Source organism: Balaenoptera borealis (genome assembly GCF_965194805.1).
Source record: "Balaenoptera borealis genome assembly, chromosome: X".
Taxonomy (NCBI): Eukaryota; Metazoa; Chordata; class Mammalia; order Artiodactyla; family Balaenopteridae; genus Balaenoptera; species Balaenoptera borealis.
The window spans coordinates 46030522-46054242 of NC_138881.1; the positions used below are offsets into that span (position 1 = coordinate 46030522).

Sequence of the window (23721 nt, forward strand, 5' to 3'; positions counted from 1 at the left end):
TAATTTTTATACTGTTTACGTATTGAAATGATCATTCTTTTGGATATACTCGGTTAAACAAAATATAGTATTAAAATTAATTTCACCTTTTAAAAGTTACACATGTGGGTGATACTGTATCTCTATTGAACAGCACTGATCTACATGTAACTACCCACTTACAGGAACTATGGGGGACAGCAGAACTTATTTTTTTTGCTTTGTTCTGGGGGAACATTTTAAAAACCACAGGATACAATCAACAAAGTACAGAATGTAGAAAATCCTTCAGGAGAAATGAGCAAATTTCTTCAACAACAATAAATATTGCAGAGAAAAATAAAAACAGACAGAGGGGGAACTTTTGGATTAAATGAGACTTAGGAGACATCATCAACCAATCACGATATCAATCATCTATCCCTCTTTCATCTTACTTGACTCCCAGTTCAAGCAAGCAAACTGTGAGTGTGTGTGTGTGTATAACAATCAGGGAAATGTGAATACTAATCATAGTATTATTATTAAGGAATTATATAATAATATATAATTCCAATGTTAAGTAATTGGGTTTTTTGTATGATAATGATTCTAAATATTTTTAAGGATTTTCTCTTATAGAGATACATTCTGAAATATTTACAAATGAAATGACATGGTGTCCAGAATTTTTTAAATAACCTGGGGGTGGGAAGGGGAGGATGGAGTGTGTGGGGGTGCATATGAAACAAGTTTGGCCATGAGTTTATAACTGCTGAAACTGGTGATGGCCACATGAGACAGCACTGTACTATTTTACTTCTGCATATGAAATTTTCCATAATAAAAATCTAATAAGAACAATAGCAAAAATCAACTTGAAGTGGCTCCCGCTGGCCAAGAATGGGACAATTTGAATATCAAAAAGAAAAATGACTCCAAATAGACTGAAACATACCAAAATACATTTAAACACTTAAGTTTATAATAAATATAAATTAGAAACCTCACTGGTCACCTTTAAAGGTTACAAGGGCAACCAACTCATTCTGAAAGCTGGTTAATAAAGGCAAAGAATTAAGTATTTATTCTACCTTTTCTGTACTAACTGAATTTCAAGGGAACTAAACAGTTGATGTGAGAAAGTTCTTTTTTAGAAATCCAATTAATAAATGTAGGAGGAATGAAAGAATCAGAAAATTACCATTTTGCAGCCCTTAATAGATGTAGGCAATGATCGTTCGTTAATAGCTGCTAAAACCAGCTGTGAAAGGCTGATAGGGAACTTTATAAGATTGATGGGGCTAACAACACCTGAACATGGTGATCATGATTGTTTTTCCTTTTTTAACTTTACATTACGTAAATTTTTAAACATTCACAGAAATGCAGAGAATAATACAATGAACCCCACGCACCCAGCTTCAATAATTATCAACTCATGGCCAATACTCTGCCATCTATATCCAATTTCTTTCTATATTCAACTATTTTAAACCAAATCTCAAATGTTTCATCCATAAATACTTTAGTATGTACCTCTAAAACAGGGTTTCTGAATCTCAGCACTAATGATATTTTGAGCCAAATAATTTGTTGTTGTGGGGGCTGTCCTTTGTGCACTGTAGGATGTTTAGCAGCATCCCTACTGTCTACCCACTAGATACTGGTAGCAACCTCTGCCCCAGTTGCGACAACTGGGTGTGACAAGAGTATCTCGACATTACCAAATGTCCCCTGGGGAGGCAAAATCCACCCCACCCATTGAGAACCACTGTTGTAAAAGGTAAGGACATTTTAAAAATAAAACCACAATACCATTATCACCTAAAAATATTAACAGCAATTCCTGAACATCATAAACTATCTGGTCAGTGTTCAAATCATCCCAATTGTGTTACATAAAAAATTTTTTGCAGGTTTTTTTCAAAGCAGGTTCCAAATAAGGTGCCCACATTACAATTGGTTGATATGTCTCTTAAATCTCATTTAATCTATAAATTCCCCTGTCTCTCTTTTCTTTGCAATAGATTCAAGGGAAGGCCACACATTGTAACTGGTTGATTTGTCTCATAAGCCTATAAAAGTTCTCCCTGTCTGTTTATTTCTTTCTTCCCATTTATTTATGGAAGAGACCAGGTCTTTTGTCCTTTAGAGCTTCCCACAGTCTGGATCTAGTTAACTGCATCCCTGTGCTTTTATTTAACATGTTCCTCTGGCACCAGTGTTTCATATAATTGGTGGACATAAAAGCTTAATCAGATCCTTGTTTGAGTTTTTGGCAAGAATATTTCATAGGTAGTGTTGAGCATTCATCAATCTTGTCATTACAAAGATAGAGAGAACTGACATTCAGTGTCTACTGATGCGATGCAAAAGGAAGTTCATAAGTACACGGTACCACATATGATATATTCTTGCCAAAAATAAAAAATGAATCTGAATCCAATCAAACCACAGATTTAACTACCAGTTTATAGGAAACACAAGGATGGAAGAACATGTTAAAAAACATCATGGGACACAATCAGCCAAATTCAGAGTATAGAAAATTGTACAAGACCAATGACCCAGTTTCTTCCATAAATAGCAAGAAAAAAATAAAAAGGGATAAAAAAATGTTATAGACCATAAGAGACCAATTTAAACACATGGACCTCACTTGAATCCTGACTTAAACACAGAAACAATATTTTTAAAAAAGATATTTATGGGACATTCATGGAAATCTAAACATTTATTGAATATCAGATGACATTACACAGTTAGTGCTAATTTTTTGGTATAATATCGTGGTTACATTTTTTAAAAAGGTGTCCTAGAGATATATACTGAGGTAATTATGAATGGAATATCTAGAATTTGATTTAAAATGTGCCAATCAGGAGGGGGAAGGGTATAAAAAACAGGATTGACCATATGTTGCTAATTATTGAAGCTGGATGATGGGTACCTGGGGTTCATCATATCATTCTCTCTACTTCTGTATCTGTTTGAAATTTTCCATAATAAAAAAGTTAAAAAAAAAAATCAAGTCCCCCTGCCTGGCTATAAGGAAAGATTGGAAAGCATCAGAAACTATTTGGAAGGCTCCTACAGTAGTCCATGTGAGTGGTGAAAGCAGCCTGAACTAGAGAGACAGTGGAAACAGAGAAAAGTAGAATTCAGTAGATATTTGGAAGGTAGAATTGACAGGGCTTGGTAATTCATTGAATATGCAAAGGGAGAGAGAGAGTTAAGGACAAGGCTCAGATTTCTGGTTTGAACCTGGGGCTGGCACTGAAGAGAAGAGGCCGATTTGGGGAGGAAGGCTGGGGTTTGAGGTACCTGTGGGCCCTAGCATAGAGACGGCAGCTGAAGCCAGGGGAGTAGAGGAGATACCCAGGATGAGAGAACACCAAATGAGAAGGAAAGGATGCCTGGGACAGAGCCCCGAGGAACCCCCGAGGTCTATCTGTTCACTGTACAGGAGCCTGTTCTCCGTGTATCTGGGCTGAGATGTGTACACAGGTGGAAGGGGAAGACTGGCAACAGGCAGGGATGGGGGCAGCTGGGGGTGGAGGTGGAAGACGTGCCTGTGTCTGTGTTTGTATATGGGGGGAAGCCATGGATCACAACTCCACCCCACCCCCCGCCTTGCCAGCTCGCCCCTCTTTCCAGACGTGGTCTGTCTCCACAGGGCCCCCAGATGAGCTGACCCTCTCTCTGGACAGCTGGGAGGATGTACCCACTCCCCGAGGCTGAGCCTCACCTTCAGATCCTCACACAGGTCGCCGTAGTCAATCTCGATGAGGGCCTCTCGTGCATAGATATTGGAAGTTCGTTGGGAGCCACTCACTGAATCCTCCCCCTGGGAGCTACCCTGCAATGGCGAGAGGGAGATTCAAATGGAGCCGAATGGCCATAAGAGCACTTGCTCCTCTAGAGGGGGCTGAGGGGCTCCTTTGCAGCCTTCGATGTCTTTGAGAAGCACCTTGCTAGAAAGTACTTGTGGCAAAAGGAAGAGCAGCTCTGACAGCAGAAAGATCTGAGTTCAAAATTGGGCTCTACCGCCGACTAACCGTGTGACCCTGGGCAAGCCATGCTGTTGCTTGAATCCTCATTTAAACACACAAACCCTCATCTGCAACACAGGACGATGCCTGCCTGGCAGGGTTGTGCTTAGGATTAGGAGTAATTATATCACATGCTACCATGATGCCTGGCACACTGCCGGTGTTCAAAATATTTTGCTGAATTAAATGGAAATGCTATTTGGGAAGAAAGGAGGGAGAAAGACACGTGGGACTGAAATACATGTTCAGGTCAAAGACAAGATATCTGCAAACCTCCTCTCAGTTAACATTCCCACCCCCTTGCTACCAAGCTTCACTTTCAGTGGATAAAATGCCTTGGCTCTTCTATTGGCTGGTGTCCCTCCCTTTCCCATAACTAAGCTTCATCACCTCTGCATTGCTGATGTCCCTTACCCAACTCTCTCCTGGCCAACCTCCCTCACTGCAGCTAAGTTACCATCCCTCAGGTCCCTCAATTCCGTCTTCCTTTGCTCTTGGCTAATGTCCCTCAATTCCCACTCCTACCAATATCCATCACCTGCTGGAACTATCTTAGCTCAAGTCCCTAAGGTTAATGAATGACTTCCTCTTCTGGCTTACCTCCCTCACCACCTACTGACATGCAGCCCTACCCCCAACAACTTCCCTCTCACACCAAGGCTATTACCTTTCACCTCACCTGTCTTCACAGCCTCACCCTGCCTCATCTCCCCTGCATCCCTCCTTTTGTCTCTCACCACCTGCACCCACCATCCTTTTCTCTCTCTCTCACCTGCCCTCCCTAGCGACCTTCATCCCCCATTCTTGGTTGTTATTCACAGCCCACACCCACCACCAGCCTTAATACTCACCTCTTCCTGACTAATATCATCCATGGTGCCCTTAGACAGTGGCAACTTGATGTCCTGCATCTTGCAGGCCTGTAGCAGGTTGTGGCGGTCACTGCGTTTCTGTTCAAGCTTGGTCTCAATGGCTGTCACCTCCTTCTGTAAATGGGTCATTTCCCTAAGAAGATCCAGGAAAATAGGTGAGACCCAAATCCAGCAAGCTGCCCATACTACGTACTTCCCCCAGGCCCAGGCCTGAACCCACTCACTTGTTGGCGCCCCCCAGTTTCTTACGAATCTCCTCCATCTCATGGTTCTTGTCATTCACCTCTGACTTCTTGGCCAGGTGCTGATTCTTCAGGTCTTGTAGCTGGGCCATGGTCTCATCTATGATCTTCATGTGTCTTTGTTCCTCCTGGTCCCAGCACGGTGAACAGGACAAGAAGTGAAGGCTTTCCCCAGCTCACCTTGGGATCTTCTCCCATTGTCCCCACCCTTTCCACCAGACAGTTTGCTGGAATCTGTTTCAATGAGCTCTGCTTTTACAAACCCCCATCACCCCTCTGAGTTCTTTTACCTTTTTCCAAATTATTTTGTTGACCTCCCCCTTACCCCAATATACAAGTTGCCTGCTGTAGAAAAGTTCAAAGTATAGGAAAAGTATGAAGCAGGAGGAAAAAAAGAAATTACTTGTAATCGCACCAGCCAGAGAGAACCAATTAACATTTAGCCTATTTCCCCTCAGCATTAATTATGGACAGGTCTACATAGCTGAGACTAGATTGTAATTAAAAGTCTATATTCTGACTTAATGTTATTTAAGCATCTTTTCCACACCAAGACTACTGTCATGAGCATAACATCAATGTTTTTGAAACACCCACAAAAACAATACTGTGTACTTTCCATGAGTACATATATATGAATGCAAAAGTATTTAAGTAAATGCCTATAAGGTCTGGAAGAATACACCCTACATGAGATTAGCCCCAGGAAGAGTAAGGGGACTGCGATTGAGAGTGGTCAGTCAAAGGGGACTGTCATCTTACCTATTACGTTCTGATTTTTTTTTAAAGGAGAATGTTTTCATTTTGATCTGAAAGTCACAGAAGGGGACCTATCTGCAACTTTCTCTCAAATGGCTCATAAGAAATAATATGCAGGGCTTCCCTGGTGGCGCAGTGGTTAAGAGTCCGCCTGCTAATGCAAGGGACACGGGTTCAAGCCCTGGTCCGGGAAGATCCCACATGCCGCGGAGCAACTAAGCCCATGTGCCACAACTACTGAGCCTGCGCTCTAGAGCCCAGGAGCCACAACTACTGAGCCCGTGTGCCACAACTACTGAAGCCCGCATGCCTAGAGCCTGTGCTCCACAACAAGAGAAGCCACCTCAATGAGAAGCCCGCGCACCGCAACGAAGAGTAGCCCCCGCTTGCCACAACTAGAGACAGACCATGCGCAGCAATGAAGACCAAAAGCAGCCAAAATATTAAAAAAAAATAATAAAAAAACTTAAAAAATAAACAACCTGGGGGACCTCCCTGGTGGCGCAGTGGATAAGACTCCGCACTCCCAATGCAGGAGGCCTGGGTTCAATCCCTGGTCAGGGAACTAGATCCTACACGCATGCCGCAACTAAGAGTTCGCATGCCAGAACTAAGGAGCCCGCCTGCTGCAACTAAGACCCAGCACAACCAAATAAATAATAACAAAACAAAAAACAAAAAACAAAAACATCAACCTATGTGTCAGCATTTTGGATTTCCTCATGTATTACTGAGGAGAAATGTATTCTGAAGACTCTCAATGGATGGTGCCAAATGGCCTAAGAATGTTGGTTTTGTGCATCATGGCCAGTATCCTTTTTTTTAAAAAAAAAATCTTGGGTGATGTGATAGGAAACAAATTACACATAATTGTTTTAATTTGCATTCCTTTGATTTCTACTAAGCCTAAATCATATATACGTGTTTATGGGTTATGTGAATCTCTTCTTGAACTGTTTGTGCCACTTACTCATTTTTTCTCCCTATTTAGGTCTTGGTGTTCTTCTTATTTAGAAGAGGGCTTTATAAATTATGGATATTATCTCTTCCAATTTTTCCTCTTAGCTTTTAGTTTAGTTTTTCATGGTCTCCTTCCTTACCTTCTTGAGCTTTTCTATCTCATTTTCATCTTTTTTCACTGTCTGCTCCCACATGTGTACTTTATCCTGGTCCTCCTTCAGTTGGTTCTTTTCAAAATCCAATTGGATGCCCAAGCGAGTCTTCTGATTCTCGAACTCCAAACTGTGGGGAGAAAGGAGAACTAGGCCTAGGGCACAGGGACTCAGTTACTGCTGAATTTTAGTCACCACTCAGCTCATCCACATAAAACTGTCCCCTGAAGTTACAGAACTAAGTTCCTTGGCCTAGCTTTGTAGATATGGCACAAGGCAGAGGAGATTGGGCCAAACTCCATGAATCCTCCTTTAAACACTGGAGCCCCTGTTCCGAGTTCCTAGAAGGAGGCACAAAAAGGTCCACCTGAACCCACCAGCTAAGATAATTCCTATTTATTAAGCTTCTATGTAATTTACATACATTACCTCTAATCCTCTAATGAACAGCTCCACAAGAAGGCATTATTATCCTAATTTTACAAATGAGGAAACTTGGGCCAAGAGGTAAAAGACCTTGCCCAAGGACACAGAGCTGGCAAAGTGAGATTAGATTCCAGGTGTAAACACCAAAATCTGGGTTTCTTCTCCTACGGAATCCTTGCAATATAATGTGGTGGGATAAGGGGACTGGTATCCCAACTCTGCCATTTACTATGAATCTCAGACAACTTAGTCATACTCTCCATGCCTGTTTTCTCACCTGAAAAATGGAAATAATAATAGTACTTACCTCAGAGTTATTGGGAGTTAATATGTATAAAGTCCTTAGAACCATGCCTGGTACACAGTAAGTACTCAACAAATTTTAGTTATCATCACCATCTCCAGGTATACTGGCTGTATTCAGTTCATATCCAGTTCATGGGCTTTGACTCTTTCCAACTACCCCCTAACCCCCGCATACACCTCTGCCCCAACATTCCAGAATCTCTAAAGGGGCAGAGCTTGGGTAGTAAAAAAAAAAAAAAAAAAAAAATGGAGAAAATAGATTCCTGCTAGTTCCCTCCTCCCTATCTCTATAGAAACTCAAGAGTATGTAACCAGCATACGCAGATACCAGCAGGACAGGCAGGTCTAACTTCCAACTGTCCCTCCACCCCCCAATATGGTGTGACAGATGCTGCCAGATGTCATGCTAGCAGCTTAAACCTATTAGTCACTATAATCCAAATGGAATGTAATTAACTCTATAATTTTGAGCTATGCAATTTTAAGTTCAATCTCCTAAGCATGACTCACAAAGCCTTCTGTGATCTGGCCCCTGCTGACCTCTCCAACACCTCCGTCTTCCTCCTGACCCCATTTTTCTGCTCCAGACATTCAATACTTAGTTTGCAGAACAAGGTATGCTCTCTCACACCTCTGAGCATGCTGTTCTCACTGCTTGGAACTCCCTTCTTCTGTCTACTGCTTGGTTGGCTAAATCCTACTCACTCTACAGGTCTCCAGTTCATCACTCCTTGGTCTGCAAAACCTTTCCTGACAATTGTGAGCAGGTTCTTAGTTTCTACTACACTTTGTTGGGTTCCTCCCTTTTTGGTATAATCATACCCCATAGTCCATAAAACACTTATGATTGCTGTATGTACAAGACCTTTCCCTTGTCTCCTTTGGTTCAATCTGATTTCTACTCCTATTATCTTCCCTACAGTGAGCATGTACACCCAAGTGACATACATACATACATACACACATATACATACGTACGTATATAACCTTAAAAATGCATATCCTTGTAAAATGTTGTTTTGTTTTTAAATTTATACAAATGTACAGTGTTATAAATTTATCCTGTTACTGCCTGTAAATCTAGTTCTTGTCTGAACTGCTACACAGTATTCCATAGTCTGTATAGTCATCACATTTAACTTATACTTCTCTGCAGTAATGGCCGTCTACATTGCCACCAATGTCCCACTATTACAAATTATGCCAAGATGAACAACTTTGAATGTGTCTCTTTGTCACCCTGTGGCCAAGACTCTCTCTGGGATATAGACTCAGGAGTGGCTTTGCTAAGTCACTGGGCTCGTGTAGACTTATTTTCACCAAATACTGCTAGATTGTTTTAATTCGCATTTCCTCTAATTAGGAGTGAGATGGAACATCAATTCACAGTTACTAGCCATTCGAGCTTCTCTTTCCATGAAATGCTAACTACATCCTCTCTCCATTATTCTATTGGGTCTCTAGGTTTTTATTTTTCCTTTTGTTGATTTGCAGCTCCTTGAACATTTTCCTCTGTATTTTCTATCTACCTCAAGTACAGCATCATTCTGAAACTGCTGATCTACTTGTTTGTCTCCCTCATTACTCCATAACTCCCTGAGGACAGGGACAGTCTCTGATTCAATTCTATATCCCTTGAGCCTGACTTGGGGGTAGGAGAGCAATGAACAGTTACTGTATGGGTGATGGGCTAGACGAACTGCTGACTGAAGCCCTGGGTCCAGGGGGTGACCTCCTTCAGAGAGACTGTGTCGTGTTCATCTATCTTACCCTCATCTCCCCACCCTCTCCAATACCTAGCACAGGACAACTTGGCACAAGTAGGTATTCAAACAAGGTTTGTTGAACAAATGAATAAACTAAAGTGGGAAAGAAAGGAGAAACTTGCTTTGTTCTTACTATTCTTCCAACCTAGAACTTTGGTCCTCCTCTCCCACATCACCCATCAGGACAATGACAATAATAAAAGCTAATGTCTATTGGGAGTTCCCTGGTGGTCTAGTGGTTAGGATTCGGTGCTTTCACTGCCATGGCCCAAGTTCAATCCCTGGTTGGGAAACTGAGATCCTGCAAGCCACATGGCGCGACCAAAAAAAAAAAAAAACTAATATCTATTGCTCTTAGTAGGGGCAAAGTATCATGCTAAATACTTTATAAGGATTAAGCCCAACCTCTGATCCACCCCAACAATTCTGAGATAGGTATCACAATTATCCCACTTGACGCATAAGGAAACTGGGGCTTAGAGAGGTCAAGTCACTGCCCAAAATAAATGAACCACGGAGCTGGGATTTTAACCCAGGTAAACCACGTTTAAAGCTGGTACTCTTAATTCCTATACTGTGCCACATGCTTCCCTGATGTCCCTGTTCTTTAAGGATGACCTACCATAAATGCCCATCGTTGTAAAAGCTACTCCCTGCCTTATGATGGCATCTGACTTCCCAGATGTCAGGCTAGGGGCTCAAGGGCACCCCAGTCTCCCCTTCTAACCACACTTCCACCTACCGCTTCTTGGCGATTTCATTCTGCCGCTTCACCTTCTCTTCCTCAAACTCCCGGATGTTGCGCACACCAATCTCCCGACAAAACTCTTCAAATACCTCATCCTCTACCTGAGGAGAGAAGCAAGGGAGAGAAAAGGCCCTCTGGGTCAGAGTGCTGCTTCCAGCCTCAGTCCTGCCCTGATGCACATGCTGGCATGGCTCATCCTCTACCAACCTGGTTCATTTTCTCCTTCAAGTCTTTCATTTCCCTCTCTCGACTCTGGATGATCCTCTTGATATCATTGATTCGAGGCCCAAAGTTGGCTAGCTCACTCTCCAGCTTGGACTTTTCCTGAAGGAAACAGGGTTGAGAGGACAAAAGAGACGAGGATCCTTGGAGGAAAAGAGCCACCCTGAGTATACTGACCCCATGGACAAAAAGGGCTAACTCGCCACATGCTGAGAGAACCTGACTTAGCACTGCTGTCAAGGCTGCATCATATCTCACTTGGACCATCACACGGCTTCCTCCCTGGCCTCTAGTCAGCCAGCTTCAATCCAAAAGGCTGGGCACACAGTAAACATCATTACTTACAGGTCCACACTCCCTCATCAATAACCCCTGGGGCCAGATATGTTTTGGAATTCAGACTTTTTGATTTTAGAAAAATGATACATATACTACATATTACATAACACCTCCAGGGTGAGCTGGGGAACCACCCATAATCAAACACATTAATATATCTATAAAACTACCCCCACCCACAGGGACTGAAATATCTGTAGCTCACTTTGAAAACTTTCAGAAGAAACTCAAATATTTGTTGAATGAATTAGTTATGTTAATAGCACCTAACATTTACTGAACATTCACTGGCTATGAGGAATCAGTCTAAATACTTCACATATATTAACTCATTCAATCTTTGTAAGGACCCTATAATTCTAACCCCACTTTACAGATTAAGATGAAAAAATTGACACTGAGAGGTTTATTTTGTTTGTTTTTTGTTTTTTTTCCTGTTTTGTTTTGTTTTTTGAGTACCTGCAATACATATGTTTGACAAAGATATTGTTTCTGGAATATATTTTTCAAAAAACTTACAAACCAATACAAAAATGAGCAAAAGATTTGAACAGATACAACACAGAGGTTTAGTAACTTGCCTAATGTCATACAGAGCCAAGATCTGAACCCTTGCTTGTCTGACTTTATGCTATGTCTGGTCCCCAAAGGAAGTGGGACAAGTTCCCCACCCCCAGAAAAACCTAGGCCAGGAATGTGAGGATGGCCTTTGGCAAACAGGGCTGAAGGCCAGGCCCCACCTGCAGATTCAGGGCCAGATGTCGTGTCTTGGTCTGTTCTAGGTCACTCTGTGAGTACTTGAGCCGCATCTGCAGTCCGTGGGCCTGAGACTGCACCTGACGTAGTTCTGCCTCTTTCCGCTTTGCCTTCATCTGCTCCTAAAGTGGACAAGAGAGAGGGGCTAGGTGGTAAGAAGGTGGGCAGCTGGCCTGGGCTTCGGACCCCCATTCCTAGGGACAGCCCTGCCTATGGCTTACCTTCAGCTCTTCTGTCAACCGCTCTTTCTTCTCTTTCAACTTGTCTACTGCTTTCTCATCCCAGCGCCGGGCCTTGGCCTTCAGATCACTAGCCCCGCCAGAGATCACCCCTGACTTCTGGAACAGGGTCCCATCCAGTGCCACTGTCTACATACAGCAGGGAGTAGAGAGGAGAGGGGAGAAGCTAAACAGAGGAATCGCCAATACTAAGCTTGTCCAGCTCCAATTTGGGCAAGGGAATCCATACCTTGTGGCGCTGGTGGCCTCCAAAGGCAATGCGGCGGGCATCCTCCACATTGTCACAGACAAGGGCATTGCCACAAGCGTACTGCAGGGCTTTTTTGATGTGAGGTGGCTCATAGCGAATAACATCAATCACCAGCTTGGCCCCCTTCAGCTCCCGGAGTTTCTCATCTGTAGGTTTCACCTGTGAGAAGAAGCTCAGTTAAGTGGCAGAACACGGAGGGCTAGGAAGAGCAGCCCTCTCACACTGCCCTGACCCCATCACCACCAGCTTCACCTCCAGGTAATCAAGAGGCAAGAAGGTCTCAGGCTCCCCACGCTGCTCCTTGATATACTGAATACAGTCCCGGCCTGTCTTCTCTGAGTCCACGATAATGGCATCCATGTTCTTACCCAAAACCTTGGTTACTGCAATCTGATACTTCTTTTGTGTGGGCTGGCAGAGGTCAATGAGGCGGCCGTACTAGGGAAAGTCAGAAGAGAAAAGTGAAGCATGAGGCTTTTGGGAGCTGGCCTGGGAACCCCAATTCCCAGCCTGGAAGGGGGTGGGAGCAGGTCAGAATTTCTATCAGGAACACAGCCCCCACACTATGGAAGAAAAACCTACTCTGGCCCCAAAGCAACAACAACTTCAGGCAGTCATGTCTGAATCCAAAAATCATCTTTCTAAACCTCACTTTTACCATTTCACAGACCACTGCCACCCCAGGCATTATGCCAGAGACCCTATATGCATTATATCAAATTCTCACAAACACCCAGCAAAGTAAATCTCTTTGTTTAGTTCACTTCCCCCATGCCCCCCAAATCAACCATGGTTCCCTAAGAACTATCAGATAAAGGGTAAGATCTTTAAGGGCAGTGACTGAGCTTAACTCCTTCTTATCAACTCCCCAGCAGTGTCTATAGGAAATATCAGGAAATAGTTGTGGAACTCAATTAAGTTGAACCCAGGGATGGAATTACAGCAATAGAGGAGTAATATTCAGGGAATCTGGGGACTCAGGATTTGGTTTAAGAGGCCAAGAGATCTGATAGAGCCTAGTGAATGAGCTGGTTGTTACATGCCAAAAAAGCTCATACTGAAGCCTGCACAGAGCTACTTCCTGGGAGCTAATTCCTGCCCTGTGGCCCCTTCCCTTCCCAAAGCCCTCTCCAGTTTCTCCACCTCCCACAGAGGAGTGGACACAAGCAAGACAAAACTTTCAGAAAGATACAACTGGTGTGATGAGAAGAACACGAGGTTAAGAATCAGAACAAGTTGGGTCTGAACTGCAGTTTTTTTTCTTTTTTTAAATTTTATTTATTTATTTATTTTGGCTGTGTTGGGTTTTCGTTGCTGCACGCGGGCTTTCTCTAGCTGCGGTGAGCGGGGGCTACTCTTCGTTGCGGCGCGCGGGCTTCTCACTGCGGTGGCTTCTTTTGTTGCGGAGCACGGGCTCTAAGCACGCGGGCTTCAGGAGTTGTGGCGTGCGGGCTCTAGAGCGCAGGCTCAGTAGTTGTGGCGCACGGGCTTAGTTGCTCTGAGGCATGTGGGATCTTCCCGGACCAGGGATCGAACCTGTGTCCCCTGTACTGGCAGGCGGATTCTTAACCACTGCCCCACCAGGGAAGTCCCTGAATTGCAGTTCTTATACTCATAAGCTACGCTGTTTTGAGCAAGTCATTTAACCTCTCTGACCCTCAGTTTCCCTAGCTGTAAAAATGGGATTAGCAATCCTGTCCTCACAGGGCTGCTGTGAAAATTATCTGACAGTGAGTGTGAAAGTAAGTGCTCAGGAAATGAGTTCCCTCTCCACTCTTACCACAGAGCCAGGGTACAGACGCTTGATGCTTTCCATAATTTCTGCCTTTCGCTGTTGGCGGCTGCTCTCCTGGCGGTCAATGCGTGCATCCCCCAGCTGCTCCATCACCTGGTTCAGCTCCTTATTGATCTCATCAATTCGCCGCTTGGCCATCTCCACCTCCTCTGTCAGCTCCCCCTCTAGCTTCTTCTGCTCCTCGAGGGACTGCCTACAAAGTAAGGAAACACAAGGGTTACCCTGGCTGGCCAGAAAATATTCCTGGCCGAGAGGGACTCTGTGGGTCCTGCCTGGAGAGGGGCAGGACAAGAAGGGTTCACAAGAACAGGCCTGGAAGTAAGAGGGAAGGTTACAAGGCCACATACTTGCTAGTTGTGATGTATTCCTCCAGTTTCTCAATCCGCTTCTGATTCTCTTCAATCTCCCTCAGCTTTTGCTTGATCTTGGCCTGGGAGAAAGACAAATACACTACATCACCATAGGCTGAGTAAGTTAACTCCAAGACCATGGGGCCCTGGCTCACCCTCCCCATGTGCCTGCTCATCCAAGAGCCCAACAGTCACGGACAATGGGTCACTAGTGCAGGAGGCCCATTAAAAAGCAGACACACAGGGACTTCCCTGGTGGTGCAGTGGATAGGAATCCGCCTGCCAATGCAGGGGACACGGGTTCGATCCCTGGTCCGGGAAGATCCCACATGCCGCAGAGCAACTAAGCCCGTGCGCCACAACTACTGAAGCCCGAGCACCCTAGTGCTCGTGCTCCGCAACAAGAGAAGCCATCGCGAGGAGAAGCCGGCACACCGAACAAAGAGTAGCTCCCGCTCGCCACAAAAAGAGAAAGCCCGCGCGCAGCAACAAAGACCCATCGCAGCCAGAAATAAATCGAATTAAATCTTAAAAAAAAAAGCAGACATACAGATGGTGTTCAATGTGGCTCTGCTAACTGATGGGGTCACCCTGGGCCCTATGAAACCCTCTCATAGGTGTTCTACCCAGCCTGGGCTAACTTCCTCACCAATCAAGAGAGGCTCGAACCAAAACAAAGTAAAGCTTTCTGGGCCTTTCTGCACCTCTGTTTTCTCATCTGTAAAATGCAGGTAACCTCCACTTCATATGATATTCATTAAGTGCTTAACACACTTAGCTGTTAATACTAATGCCTAACGCCTTCTTTTAAATATTTAAAAGTACTTAGCATAATGTCTGGAACATTGTAGGCTCTTGGGGTACTATAATAACTTTCTATCATTCTTATTATTTTATTATTATTGTTATTAGGAAAACAGTAAGTGAAGTATACTTCAAAGTGTGGGCTTTAGGGACTTCCCTTAAGGTCCAGTGGTTAGGACTCTGTGCTTCCACTGCAGGAGGCGCAGGTTCGATCCCTGGTCGGAGATCTAGGATCCCACATGCTGCAAGGTGCGGCCAAAAAAAAAAAAAGTGTGGGCTAGACTGCCCAGGTTCACATCCCAGTTCTGCCACTTAATAACCTTAGGCAAATTACTTCACCTCTGTGCTGTACTTTCCTCATTTGGAAACTGAGGAATTAAATGACTGCATACATGTAAAAAACAGTGTCTAGCACACAGTAAGTGCTTGCTAGATGTTAGCTATTGTCATTACTGTTAAGACTATCATTACTTCCTTTTCTCTGGACCATCATTCCTAATCTTGTACGGCATGCCCACCTCTGTCTCTACTTTCTTCCGCTCTTCCAGATCCAGACGGTCCTGGTCGGCCTTCTGGTCTCGATTGAACTTCTCCAGCTCCTGGGCCAGGGTAGCTGCTCTCTTGCTGGCTTCTTCTTTCAACCGGTGATATTTCTTCACCTGTGTCAGGGACAGGGAAGGAGGACAGGGATGACCAAGTCAGTCCATGTCAGCCCAGCGATCTCTCTACTCCCCACCCCCCCAAGAGCTTACCTGATTCTCCTCCAGGGTCAAATCTCTGCCCTGACTCTGACTCTCCTCTTCCATCCGTTCCTCAAACTCCTGCCGGGCTTTCTCCACTGACAGCATCTCCTTTTCCAGCTCATCCATGTCACCTTTACGCTTCTTGTAATGCTTCTGAGCATTCTGTAGGGACTTCTTGGCTGCTTCCAGCTTCTTGATTTTGTGGGAGGTATTCTCCTTGGCTTTGATGTACTGAGGCCGCTTCTGGTTCAGCTCTGAGTCCTTCTCCCTTTTGCCAGAGGGGAGGGGGGAAACCAGTTAGCACTGTGGGAGAAGGGAGGGTGCCAAGGCTTTTTAATCCAAAGGGGGCCTAAACTCCAAGCCTCAGGGAAGTGCCTAAAAGAACAAGGGCCTGATGTCCCACAGATCCTCAAAAAAGGGGCTATTCCCTAGAAATGATGGCTTCAGCCTGGCATTCCAGCCACTCTATAAGGTAAAGCTACCACCCCTGCCTCAACCCTAGCCAGGCCAGGCCCCTCAGTAACAACTCCCAAGAGTAACCTGTGTTCACGTAATCTGACTTAACCTTTTCAAATTTCTGTCCTTTAAACTTCAAGCTCCAGTTTTCCTCTTCTAGGAAGAGACTACCAGCCACGAGTGGCTTCCCATCACTTCCTCTCACTTGGCAAAGCCACCACCCCTTTCAAGTTCTCCTCTTCTGAGTACCTATCTACCCAGAGTCTGAGTACTTAAATACTCTATTTGTCTAAAATGCAAGTCAACAAATGTGCCTGATTCTAGCCAAAGCAAGTCAAGGGGAAGATAGAGAAACTAGTATAGGCACTGGGCTCTGGGCTCAGAGGAGCCCTAGGAAACAGCACAGCCTCTTGGCTTTCCACAAGTCACATGCCCAGGTCTGCCACTTACTTGATCTCCTTCTCAATCTGCTGCTGCTCCCGCATCATTTTGCCCAGCTCCTTCTTCTTCTCCTTCAGCTCATCCTCTACCTTGTCCATCCGCTTCTTGTCCTTCTCGATCTCCTTGTTCTTAGAGGCCAGTTCTTTGTTGAGCTTCTCGATTTCCACTTCATTATGATAAAGTTTGAAAAGTTGCAACTGTACCTGAGCTCGCACCACCTCATCCTTCAGGCGCTGGTAGCGGTCAGCCTGTGCAAATAGGGGTGTGGAGGCAGGGGTGCATCAGTAAGGCACTGGCTTCAATCTGGCCTCTCAGAGCCCAGAGGCAACCTGGCCACCTACCTCTTCTTTTTCTTGTTTGGCCTCCTTGCGTTCAGCTGCGATGTTTTTTTTGCGATGGTAATTAAACTGCGTGTCCTCTTCAGCTTTCACCATTTCCTTTTTTCGCTTGTCATATTCCTGGGCCAGCTCCCCAGAGCGACTGATCTCTTCAAAAAGAGCTGTCCTCTCTTTGGGATTCTTCATGGCAATAGATTCCACAGCGCCCTAGTAAAGGTCAAAACACTCTCCCCACTTAGACCCTAGCCAGTCCAGTTCCCGCTACCCACTCCCACTCAATCCTTCAGAAAAAGTTCACTGATCCCTTCCCCACACTGGGTGGCACATTTCACCATTGAGCTTTGAGGACACATTCCCTGCCTTTTGAGGTACATGGGGAACAGAAGAGATAGAAGCAGAGACAACACCGTGTGTTACATACAATGACAGCAGTAGCACAGAAAAAGAACTAAATGAAGCTTGAGGGTAGGAGACTGGTAGGGGTACCTATGTAGGAAGGTTTCCCAAAGGTGACATCTAAGCTGAGTTTGGAAGATGGGGAAGAAACTAATCAAGAAAGTAAGAGAGACGAGGTTATTCCACGTAGAGGAAAATTAATATTGCAAAGGCCTGCAGGCCAAAGAAAGCAGGTGAATTTGGGGAACTGTAAAAGGCTTAATTAGGCTGGAAGGCAGGGCTAGAAGGGAAGAGTAATGGCATATGAGGCTAGTGAGGTGAGCAAGAACCAAAGGGTGGTGTTTCATGAATGATAGGAGTTGGATTTCATGCTAAGGCAATGGTTCTCAAACTTTAGTGTGCATCATAATAACCTGGAGAGCCCGGGAAAACACAAATTGCTGGGCCCCACCCCATACTCTCTGCCCCTATAGGTCTGGGGTAGGGCCTGAGAATGTGCATTTCTAACATGTCCCCAGTTGATGCCGATCTGGAGACTACAATTTGAGAACTGCCATCAGAAGGCAATGAGAAATCACTGAAATGTTTTAAGGAGAGGAGGGAAAGAAACATATTTGTGCTCCCATAAGATGATCCTGGCCTAGGGGATGAACAGGAAGGGGCCAGACTGGAGTCGGGAAGCCCAGTGAGGAAGCCGTTACATTAGTTCAGGGGAGAGATGATGAAGCCAGAGATGCAGCAGGTCCAGTGGGGATAGGACAAAAAGCAGGTAGCCAATAATTGTTAAAAATGCCCACCTGGAAGACGAGGAAGTTACGAGCTTTGATAAGAATGCCCAACTTCTCTAATTCCTCACTGTATTCATGTAGCTGGACCACTTTGTTGTTGATCTTGTACTCAGAGGAACCCCCTACAAGACAATGCATGAGTCAGCCGAGGGTTAGGCCTCCCTCCTACCCCAACAAACTAGTCTAGCCACCCCCCGATGCTCGTGGACCCAAGGAGCACCTCTGGCCAGCCTCACCCACCAACAATGACACGGGCAAAGGTGCGGTCCTCAGCACCCTCCTCAGAGTAGACCATGCTGACAAAGGCCCGGTTGGCAGCTGGCTTGCCCACAGGAGCTCCATGGATCAGGTCCCTCAGGGTCTTTACCCGCAGGTTGCTGGTTTTCTCACCCAACACAAAGCTGATGGCATCCATGAGATTTGACTTACCTAAGGGAGGACAGGACAAAGTAGAGGAGGGGAAGTCAGGAAGAAGGGGAGAGGAAAAGGAATAAAGGAGACATTGACAAGAACATAAATGTTCCCTAATCACTCAGTGCACAGACTAACAGGAGGACAAAATACTGCTTTGCCCCTGTAAAGATTGGGCCTGACCAAAGCCCTGGATGAAAGGCTTAGAAAAACAGCTCCTTTGCAGTTACCACTTACAGCAGCCAAAAACTAGAACCCCATCTAAGGAAATGGTATATTCACAGAATAAATCGTTCTACAACATTTTTTTTTTTTTTTTGGCCATGCCGCGCAGCATGTGGGATCTTAGTTCCCCAACCAGGGATCGAACCCAGGCCCCCTGCATTGGAAGTGTGGAGTATTAGCCAGGAAAGTCCCTCTACAACCTTTGATGACATGGGAAAATACCCACAATAGGAGAAACAAGCATGATACAAAACTCAACATAGTTTGATCTCAACCAAGTTTAAAAAAAAAAACACACAAAACAAAAAAACACACAGGGGCTGAGGGAAGGGGGAAAATGCAGAGCTATTATTTGATGAGTATAGTCTCAGTTTTGCAAGATGAAAAAGTTCAGAAGATTGATTGCACAAAAATGTGAATATATTTAACACTACTGAACTATACACTCAAAAATGGTTAAAATGGTAAATTTTATGTTATGTGTATTTTAACATAATTTTTTTTAAAAAGGCATATTCCTATAGTGATACAACATGAAGCACACAGCATCACCTATGAAGTATCTTACCAAAAATATTTGACCTGAATCTAAACAAACCTTTAGACCTACCTTCCAGTTTATAGGAAATACAGCAGTTAGAGAAACATGGTAAATGACACCATGAAAAAACCTTAAGACAAACACAGAATGTGGGATATTCTACAAGACAACTGGTCTGGTCTTTTCAAAAAGTCAATGGCTTTTGGGGAGAACCATTCCAGGATACAGAGATTACTGAGACATAAGCAAAGGCAGCACACAACCTTTGATTGGATTCTGGTTCCAAAAAGATCCCAAAAAGACATTTTGGGGAGCAATTTGGGAAGCTTGAATATAAACTGGATAACTGATGACATGAGGAAATTAATTCTCTCAGGTGTGATAACAGTATACTGGTAAACAGGAGAATGGTGATCTTAGTAGATGAATGCTGAATCCTTTAGGGGTGAAACGTCATCATGTCTGCAATTTACTTTCAAATGACTAAGTAAAACACAGGTGTAGGTTTGAAAAGTTTCATAATCAAAACTTGGGGGGACTTCCCTGGTGATCCAGTGGTTAAGAATCCGTCTTGCAATGCAGGGGATGCCAGTTCGATCCCTGGTAGGGGAACTAAGATCCCACATGCCGCGGGGCAACTAAGCCCGCATGCCACAACTAGAGAGCCCATGCAGTGCAACTAATGAGCCCACGTGCCACAACTAGAGAGAAGCCCACACACTGCAACGAAGAGCCTGCACACTGCAACGAAAGATCCTGCATGCCACAACTAAGACCCAATGCAGCCAAAAAATAAATTAAAAAAAAAAAAAAAAAAAAAAAACTTGGGGAGAGGGAAAGGCATAAAAATATAAACAGTATAACAGTGGTCATTTCTGGGAAAGAAAATAGGTAACAAGTCAGGGAAGGGAGAGAATCTTCTTTTTTTACTGTATATCCTTTGGGATTTTCTGAATTTTATACCATGTGCATATATTCACTATTCAAATAAATAAATAAGGCTTTTAACATTAAGAGTGATTATCTTTTCAGTAGTGGAGTCACAGTTTTTACTTTCTCTATTTTAGACTCAGAAAAAAATATATTAAAAAAAATTTAGACTGGGGTTGGGGGTAGGGAATAGTTTAATCTCTATAAATTCTATCTCAAGATTCCCCCCAACATGCTATCTGACCTTGAACTGAGGACCTGATTCCTAAAACCCTTCTACCCAGCTATAAAAATGGCAGCCCAGGTCCTTCCACAGAGGCAGTACAAGACAGTGATTAAGAGCTTGGGTTCTAGTCCAACAGACCGGGTTCTAATCTTAGTTTCACCACTTTTAGCAGACCTTCCTTTCCCTCACCTGCAAAATCTGAAAAACCATGACTCATGGGTAAAGCATCTAAAACAATGGTTGGCACATAGTTCTCTGTGGGAGTGGCGGGAGCACAGGTATGACAGGCACAGGTTCTGATCCTGGCTCTGAGAATCAAGTGTGCAAGTGATCACAACTCTTTGTGCCTGGATCTTCTCATCGATAAAACAAAGATAATGGTATCTCCCTCCTAGGGTCATTGTGAGAATTTAAATGTAAAGTGTCTTAATAAATAAAGTACTTGCCACACAGTGAATGCTCAATAAATGGCAATCCTATCCTAACCAGGTCTGGACTCTTAGCCTAGTCTCTCTTATCACAGCAGGACTGGCACATCATGCAGACCAGGAGTCAGCCTTTTAGGCACTCATTTCCAACTTCTGGGCTTCTCCCATGCTCTCCAAGGATGGCAAGAACATCTCACAACCAAAGGCCTCCCTACTCTCAATCATTCAATATTGTAAACATTTTTATAACATGCATTATGACCTGAACAATGATATAATGTTTCAAGGAATGTCTTCTTTGGGGCACTCCATAGACCAGTGATGAAGATACAAAACAGAATAAACGTTAACATGTAGAAAGTGTCTACTGTGTGGCAGAGAGGAATTCACTGAGGGGAATCAAAGAATGCCTCGTGGAGCTGGGCACTGAAGAATGGGGTCGGATGTAAGCCTGACATCTACTCGAAGAATGAGGAAGAAGGCGGTCTCTTCCCCCTCCCCAACTTTCCTTTGATTATAAAAATGTAGCTCAACTTAATCCTTGGAGCAGAGCTCCCTCGCCTTCCCACTTGTATCCCTCACAAGCATCCTATAAATCTACTTCTTGCCTGTCAAAAAAAAAAAAAAAAAAAGAACGGGGTAAGGGAGGGCCAGTCAGACCAAGGGCCTTTTCGGAATACCTGGGTATACAAATTTACCCATGTTGGGGAGACTGAATGCCAAGAGGTGCATCTCAGCTCTTTCCACAGGGGCCACCACACCAAAATCCTAAGAAACTGCAGTGGAACCCCAAGCATTAGCCATCTAGGCCAGTAGTTCTCAAATGAGGTGGGGGAGGGTGGAGTGATTTTGCCCCTCCCCCCTGGGGACATCTGGTAATGTCTGTAGACATTTTTGATTGTCACACCTGGAGGGGGTGGGGGAGTTGCTACTGTCACCTAGTGGGTAAAAGCCAAGGATGCCACTAAACATCCTACAATCCTAAAAGCCAAGGATGCCACTAAACATCCTAGTGGGTAAAAGCCAAGGATGCCACTAAACATCCTACAAGGACGGACCCCACAGCAAAGCATTATCTCACTGGAAATGTCAACAGTGCTGCTGTTGAGAAACCCTGCTTAATAGAGAGCCATATCTAGGCAAGACTCCAGGGAAGGTCATCAGTTACAGCTACTTCAGCAAGGGCAGTCCCTCAGGCTAGAAAGTGATTCAGCTAGAACACCTCTGAGGTGAAGGAACACAGCAGGATTCCAAACAGATCTCTAATGTCCGTAGATGGGAGGACTCCAGGGTGTATAATTTAGAGATGGGGAATTTAGATATGAAATAGAGGCCTTATCTGACTAGCCTTTCTTTCTTCCTTTCCTTCCTTTTTCTTTCTTTTTATTTTTTCTCCCAATTTTAACAAGATATAACTGACATACAACGCTGTATTACTTTCAGGTGTACAACATGATTCTGTATTTGTATATATTGCAAAATGGTTGCCACAATAAGTTTAGTTAACATCCATCACCTCACAGTTAATTTTTTTCTTGTGACTTTTTTAAGATCTACTTTAAAATATACAAAATATACAATACAGTACTGTTAACTAATGACCATTCTTCCTAAAAAGCCATCCAAGTCACTCTATCACATCACTGTATCACATCAATCCTGCACAGCACTTATCACAGCCGAAAAATAACTTATTTCCTCCTTTATTATCGTCTTTCCCCTCTGGAATGTAAGTTCTCCGAAAGCATGGCTTATTCTGTTCTCGGCTGTTTCCACAGCACCTTGACTGAATAACTCCTTATAAAGCAGTAAGCATTCAATAAATTTGACGAGCGAATGAGTTCTGACTTTTGACGGTTTCAGTGGTAGGAAAGGCATGCCTCGAATTCGAGGCATCCCCACCTCTCAGTTGAGGCCGGGGAGTCGAGACCCCAAGCACTCCGGAGACGCGAGCTCGGAGTCCGAAATTCAAAAGTGCCGCCTCCAGAGAAGAGTTTTTAAAAGAAAAAAAAAAAAAAAAAGGAATTGGAGTGTACCAACGCGAGGCGGGAGGGGGCGCTGGGATGAAGCAGAAGTATACCGTTTGGCCCGGAGGCTACGGGAGGGCCACGAGCGGTCCCACATCTGCCGGGGGGTTCACACAATGCGTGGAGGCCGGATGCAGCTGCTCCGGGGAGGAACTGCGTGGCCAGCTACTGGCAGCCGGCTCCGGACGCGCCACTTTTGGCTGCAGGGGGCAGTGGGCGGGGTAACGTACACTTCGGCCCGTACCACTCGGGCCGGGAAGGGGGTCGCGCAAAGAGCGGGCAACTGACACCTGGGGAAAAGGTTCGCGTCAGAGCACCCGAGCGGGAAAAGCGGGTCCAGGTCGAAACCCTCAGGAGGGCAAGGAACCTGTTAGGGTTCGCGACATTTCAGGCTGCACAGGCTGGGTTGTACTACTGTGCTGCCGGATAGGGGGGTCCAGGCTGGGACGTTAAGCAGGGCCGCAGCCGGGTTTATCTCACCAGAGCCATTGGGTCCAATGATGGCGGTGAACCTCTGAAATGGTCCGATAATCTGCCGACCCTTGTACGACTTAAAGTTCTCGATCTCAATCAGCTTCAGGAAACCCATGACCGTGGCGGCGCCGGCGGCTGTAAGAAAGGCCGCGCCGTACACCCGCGAACTGTGATAGCCCGCGCGGGAAACACCGCAGTGCAGGCCGGGCGGACGGCAAACCTCGCGAGAATAAGTCCAGGCCTAACGGCATTTTCGGCTTCCGGCGCGGGCGGGGCCTTCGGGCTGACGTGGTGGTTT

At 44.8% G+C, this 23721-nt stretch overlaps 1 protein-coding gene across 6 annotated transcripts in view; it reads right to left on the reverse strand.

The window, feature by feature from the left end:
• LOC309620894 (structural maintenance of chromosomes protein 1A) overlaps positions 1-23673 on the reverse strand; it is a 45255-nt gene extending 21582 nt beyond the window's left edge. For 4 of the 6 annotated variants that reach the window (XR_014239719.1, XR_014239720.1, XM_082377718.1 and 1 more), the window contains exons 1-19: positions 23430-23673; positions 18402-18590; positions 18171-18283; positions 16981-17184; positions 16649-16887; positions 15752-16010; positions 15518-15658; positions 14193-14275; positions 13831-14038; positions 12303-12488; positions 12030-12209; positions 11783-11929; positions 11546-11683; positions 10452-10568; positions 10239-10345; positions 6987-7128; positions 5110-5255; positions 4865-5018; positions 3710-3820 (exon numbers count right to left, since the gene is read on the reverse strand). Coding sequence is in view for 4 of the 6 variants with exons in the window: in XM_082377718.1 (XP_082233844.1) it covers positions 3710-3820; positions 4865-5018; positions 5110-5255; positions 6987-7128; positions 10239-10345; positions 10452-10568; positions 11546-11683; positions 11783-11929; positions 12030-12209; positions 12303-12488; positions 13831-14038; positions 14193-14275; positions 15518-15658; positions 15752-16010; positions 16649-16887; positions 16981-17184; positions 18171-18283; positions 18402-18590; positions 23430-23538 (2973 nt within the window). In the remaining 2 variants the exon portion in view is untranslated. The remainder of the gene's footprint in view (positions 1-3709; positions 3821-4864; positions 5019-5109; positions 5256-6986; positions 7129-10238; positions 10346-10451; positions 10569-11545; positions 11684-11782; positions 11930-12029; positions 12210-12302; positions 12489-13830; positions 14039-14192; positions 14276-15517; positions 15659-15751; positions 16011-16648; positions 16888-16980; positions 17185-18170; positions 18284-18401; positions 18591-23429) is intronic. The other 2 variants (XM_082377719.1, XM_082377721.1) reach the window with 2 other exon arrangements.
• Between the last annotated feature and the right edge of the window lie 48 nt (positions 23674-23721).